Source organism: Echinops telfairi, unplaced genomic scaffold (genome assembly GCF_000313985.2).
Source record: "Echinops telfairi isolate 266 unplaced genomic scaffold, ASM31398v2 ScPeMD7_5592;HRSCAF=6446, whole genome shotgun sequence".
NCBI classification, from domain to species: Eukaryota; Metazoa; Chordata; class Mammalia; order Afrosoricida; family Tenrecidae; genus Echinops; species Echinops telfairi.
The window spans coordinates 6694969-6700843 of NW_022109491.1; the positions used below are offsets into that span (position 1 = coordinate 6694969).

A 5875-nucleotide genomic window follows, 5' to 3' on the forward strand; every position below is an offset into this window, starting at 1 on the left:
TGTGGTGTGGTGTGGTGTGTGTGGTATGTGGTGTGGTGTGTGTGGTACGTAGTGTGGCATGTGTGGTGTGTGCTATGTGGTGTGGGTGGGTGTGTGTCTGTCCATCCCCCTGGTACAACCTCTGGGAAGGCAAATGCCTTCTAGTGTCACAGGATCAGCCTTGCGGGGCCAGCACGCCCAGTTCTGGAGTTTCTGCCTGTCTGACAGCGTGAGTCAGTTCTTCTCTCTGAGGCTCAGTTTCTTCGTCTGCAAAGTGGGGATGCTCAGCCTCAGGCCTGGAGAGCTGGGTGAGACGTTCGGCCCTTGGAACGGGGCTGGCGGAGTGCTGGCTCCCGTCCTCTTCTGCGGCTGCTGTTTCCATGAAGGTGCTGGAACACAGCCACGCTCCCCAGGCCCACCCTCCCGTGACTGCTTCTGCTCAGACAGCACGGCGGAGACAAAAGCTGGAAGAAGAATTGGTGGCATTTGAGTGAGGGTTCTGGGAAAGAATCGGAGAGTACCATGGACCACCAAGAGGACCAGCCGACCTGTCTTGGAAGAAGTAGAGTCAGGAAGCTCCTTTGAGGCAAGGACGGCGAGACATCGTCTCATGTACTTTGGACCTGTGGTCAGGAACGTCCAGTGAGGCCCTGGAGAGGGACGCCCTGGTTGGCACAGTGGAGGGGCAGCGAAGGGGGGAGGCCATTGGCAGGGTGGAGCGGCTCCCACAGAAGGCAGTGCAGGGCCAGGCAGGGTCTGGTCGGTGGTACACGGTCGCAGCGCTGGGTCTGAGCCGTCGGAGGGCACCAAACAGCAACACCCATGGCAGGGGTGGAGACTTTGGTGCCCAGCCCTGGCAGAGAGCCTCCTGCCTCTGTCTAGGCAGGGTGGTTACTGTCTCCACTGCTGCAGGTGCTGTCTCCCTGCCCCAAGGCCTCTGGCACAGCCTGGGAAGACCAGGAAGGCTTCCTGGGGGAGGTGGATCTGGAAGATAAGAGTGAGCCAAGAAGTCAGTGCTGATATGGCAGCTAATGTGGGCCAAAAGCCTGACTTCAGTTGGAAAACAGAGCTCCCTGAGCCAGCCTCTGTACCCCCCAGGCCCCTGGTTCCTGCCCTGAAAAGCCGGCTGGGTTGTGGGTTGTGACCCCACGGCTGGAAGAGAAGACAGTGGGGGGTGACTGACCTGCTCAGGGGCCTCAGGGTGAGGTGCCTAGAGAAGACCAAATGGAAACAGCAGAGGCAAAACCCCAGGGAAATACCTTCCGCGCCCCCCACCCCGCGCCCCCGGGATGGTGATGATCAAACACAAAAACCTGGAAACCACAGTGTTGGTGAGGATGTGGAGAACAGGGCATGCTTGAGGCCGGGCTGGTGGTGCAGCTGCTGCGACAAGCAGTGAGGCTGTTCCTTGAAAGAAAAGCATGGCGGGGGCATGGCAGGGGTGGAGACTTTGGTGCCCAGCCCTGGCAGGGGGCTCGAACGGCTGATGTTGCCCTCCTAGCAGCCCAATGCAGAAGCCATTCTGCCTGCCACCAGGGATCCTCGGAATTGACCATGGGCTCCAGCCCTTCTGCTCCCAGGGACACACGTTGAAAACAGGAACCCAAGAGAAGCGTGAGCGCCGTGTCTGTTGCCGCGTTGTTCACAATAGAAAGGACACCAGCCCAGTGGCCGCGTTGTTCACAATAGAAGGGACACCAGCCCAGTGGCCATCGAGAAAGTGGTAGAGCAACCGGGCCAGCAGTCAAGGAAGCGACCCTCCACGGGGTGCGCGCTGCAACCTGGATGAACCTTGAAAACCAGCTGCTGGGTGACAAAAGTCAGACGCAAAAGGACGCAGGTGACATGGCCCCACCCATAGGCCACGGCCAGAAGAGGCAAATGCAGAGAGACAGAAAGCAGATGGGAGGTGAGCAGGCCCCGGGGTCAGGGAGGAGGGGACAGGGCATTGGCCGCTGTAGGTGCTCAGTTTCCATTTGGGGCGCTGAAAATTTGGAAAGCGGTCATGGCCCTCGGTCCACAGCACTGTGTGCCTCGATACCACGGAGAGGTACAGGTGTGTTATTTGTTGTTTCGACTCCTGGCGACCTTGTGCAGAACAGAACAAAACACTGCCTGGTCCTGCATCACCCTCACCACTGCCGCGCTCCACGAGCCCCTCGCTGGAGCCACGGTGTCCGTCCATCTCCTTTTGAACGCTGCCCCTCTTTGTGGCCAAGCACGAGTGGTCTCTCCTGATCCCATGTCCACAGTCTCGCATCCTCTCTCTAAGGAGCGTATGGGCTGCGCTTCTTCCAAGATGGTTTGTGGGTCCTTTGGGGAGTCTCTTGGGGATGTTTTCGATCTTCTTCGCCGGCACCACAATCCAAAGGCATCGATCCTTCGTTGGTCTTCCTTCTTCCCTGTCCAACGTTCACCGTGTAGGAGGTGGCTGGAAACCTCACTGTCAGGAGCACCTTGGTCCTCAAAGTGACGTCTTTGCTCGTCAACGCTTTAACGAGGTCTCCGCTTTGACAGCAGATTAGCCCCAGGCCACACGTTGTTTGCGTTCTTGACCTCCGCGCTCATGAGCATTGCCAGCTTCAGCCTTCTCCCCATTGACCATGACGTTGTCCAGTGGTGAGATTCGGGCTTTCTGACATTGCGTTGCAATCCAGAGTGCAGGCTACAATTCTGAACATCAGCAGTGCTTCAAGTCCTCCTGGCTTTCAGCGAGCAAGGGCGTGTCATTTTGCAGACGGCGGGTTGCTGAGAAGCCTTCCTCTAATCTTGATACCACAGTCTTCTTCGCGTCATCTGACTCCTCAGAGCAAACGTGTTAAAATGACAACTTTTTTATTATAGGTACTGTATCAAAATAAAATTTGAAAACAAAACCACACCAATATAGGGCAGGACTGGCCCCAGGGAGAGCTTTCCCCCAGACAGAGTATGAAGGTCAATGGAATAGGGTCCCTGAAACCTCAGGATCGACCCTGCCCTGGCTGAGAAGCAAAGTATGAAATGGAAGCAGGCGAGATTTAGGTTAGATATGGAGGAGAACTTTCCAACTGCCCTGGCTAGGAGACGCTGGGCTACAATCCCAAGGGACATGGTGGCATTTTTCCATTCTAGAGAGGGTGTGGAAAATAGAGAAGACAGCCAGGGTTCTGGGCCAGCCCGGTTGCAGCCGTAATCAGAAGTCTATGGCTCCCAACTGCCTCACCCAGTGAAGACCCAGTCCCCTCCCTGGGACCTCTCGTGCTCTGCACTCTGCCGGCCTCTGAGGTCATCGTGAGCCACCCCCATGCCTTGGAACTCATTTCTGTTGCTGATCACACTGAGTCCCCTGGAACCTCTGGGCATCTCCCAGGCTGTCCCCTGCCTCCTACACCCTTCCCTCCTCTTGCTTGGCTAACTCACTCTGCACTCTTGGCTGCCTCCCTGTAGATGCATACCTCCCTGGGCATGAGGAGCATTTCAGGGCAGGCACGTGGCCAGTCTTGCTCCATACAGGTCTAAAGCATGGAGTTCAGCACCCAGCAGGCGCTGGGGTGGAGGTGGGCTTGTAGAGAAGGGATTACAGGGTTGTGGTGTCTCTGGCTGAGAGGTGAGGAGTCACTGGGTATCAGGGGACACTAGGCCCAGCATTGCTCTGGTATTAGGAGCAAGTGGGGAGCACAGAGGCCCCGGTTCGAATCCTGCCCTCCCTTCCCCCCAGGCCAGCTGTCTTAACCGTAAGCCTCGGTGAGCACACCCATGTGGAGGTGTGAGGCTGACCCCGTCCTCTTCCTGCAGGTGGTGGCCATGTCGGTGAGGCTGCACTTCCTGTCCCCTGGGGACACAGGGGCCGTGGGGGTCGTGGGCCGCAGTGCCTCCTTCGCTGGCTTCAGCAGTGCGCAGAACCGGAGGGTCTCGTAAGTTCTGTCCTGGGGTGGGTGCAGAGGGTGCAGGGCCGGGGAGGGGCAGGAAGGCCCCATCCTGTAGTTCCTCCCACCCAGGGACCCCAACGCTGGCTCTCAGGCCAGGCAGGGGTGTGTGTGTGTGTGTGTGTGTGTGTGTTGAGACAAACCTACAGTGTCCTGAACAGGTACCATCCCCCTGCTTCTGCCCATGGCCCCTGAAGTCCATTTGCTGGAGCTGACCACCCCACTTGGTGGATCAGAGGGGTGGAGCTGCTGGGCTGGGTCACACAGCAAAACTGGTCCAGAGCTGGGCCCCGGACTCCTCGGGGCAGGGCGAGGAAGGAATGTCCTTCCTGCTGGGCAGACTGGGGAATAGGGCCACTCTCCTGGCTCTGTGAGCTGGGCAAGTGACCACACCCAAATGAGCTCGTTTCTTCACGTGGAAAAGGTGCGTCTGGAGGGCCCCTCCCTCACGCGGTCAGTGGGGGACGCAGGCACACGGCTGGCACAACAGGTGCTGGCAGGAAATGTCTGTAGAGCGCCGCCCACAGGTCCCAGCTGACCCTCGCCTGCACCTGTCCCGGGTCTCTTCTGGTCTGTGAGTCCTCCCTGCCTGCAGTTAGGGCAGATGGAGACCCCAGAGGGGCAGGCCATGTCCACGAAGACAGCCCCACGGACACTGCAGGAGCCCTTGTCCCACTCAGAACAGAGCCCCAACCCTCTGAGACCTGCCACCCTGTGGTGCCCAGTGGGACCTCACCCTGTCCTCTGGGCCCTAGCTCCTCCCCCTTCCTCCCCTAGCCGGTCCTCCTCCTCTCCCCTCCCCCTCTACCAGAGATGCTCCTCTCCCTCCTCTTCCCGCCCAAACCCCAAACCAAACCCAAAGCCATTTAGTCCATCCCACCCTGTAAGGGCCTTGCGGTGGAGCAGACGCTCCATGGGGTCTGAGGCCGTACATCTTTACAGGAGCAGGACGATTCAAACTGCACACTTTTCAGTTAGCAGCTCAGTGCTAGGGGATATCGACTCATAGGACAGGGCAGAACGGACCCTCGGAGTTTGAGACTAACTCTTCGTGGAGTAGAAAGCCCCATCTTTGTCCCACAGAGTGCCTGCTGTCTTCAAACCGCTCACCTCGAAGCTCACAGCCCAGCCAGTAACCACTGTGGCACCAGGGCTCTGGGGGTCTCAGAGAGGGGTGTCTTTTTCATGGTAGGGACTCTGTCAGGTGTCAGGAGGGGCCGTGTCAGGGAAGGTCCACCTGGTCACTCCCTGTAAAGGGCCTCATGCTTGCCCAGTGCTCAACTGTGACTATCTAGCAAGGTCCCACCTGTCCCTGCAGACCACCCCCCAGCCAGGCTTCCAGGGCCTCTGCGTGAAACCACAGCTGGACCCTGCAGCCCAGAGCTGTGCCCGGCCTCTTCCTCCCTCCACCCCTCCCTCCTGGTGCTCTGGGCTAGAGGAGGGGGCCAGAGGCCATCAAGTCCAGATCCTGCCAAATCCAGGGAAGATGAATCATTTGGGGGCCCTTTAGTGGGCTCCTCTGCCAGGGACCCCCCACTGGGGAGTAATGAGAATGCCTGGCTGGGCTGGCATCCCCTCCACACCTCATCCCCTCCACACCCTCCTCCAAGAAGAGGCCCCATCCCCTCCTGAGGGCCTAACCCCTCCACACCCTCCTCCAGGAGAAGTAGAAGCTACCTGAGACAACAGGGGAGACAGGGTTATTTTGACCCTCTGTCCCAGCCTGGCTCCCACGGGCAGGCCCTTGGCTCCGGGCTGGGTAGCTTGGCTTGGGTTTCAGGCCTCAGCTTCTGGCCTTATTTCCCAGGTAACCCAAGCAGGTCAGAGCAGGCCCACTGCCAAGGCACTCAGCGTGCGGCAGGTCAGGCCAAGCGGCCTGGACAGGGGAGCAAGGCTGCACTCACAGGGAGCCGGGGGGCGTGGGTCTTTTGACCCCCAGCTGCCCCTTCCTACCTGGTACCTTGATTCTGGACAGAGCTTTTTCATCC

At 59.0% G+C, this 5875-nt stretch overlaps 1 protein-coding gene across 1 annotated transcript in view; it reads left to right on the forward strand.

The window, feature by feature from the left end:
* RIPOR3 (RIPOR family member 3) overlaps nt 1-5875 on the forward strand; it is an 83956-nt gene that overhangs the window by 52539 nt on the left and 25542 nt on the right. The window contains 1 exon segment of the mRNA XM_030887035.2: nt 3757-3875. Within this exon segment, the coding sequence (XP_030742895.2) occupies nt 3757-3875 (119 nt within the window).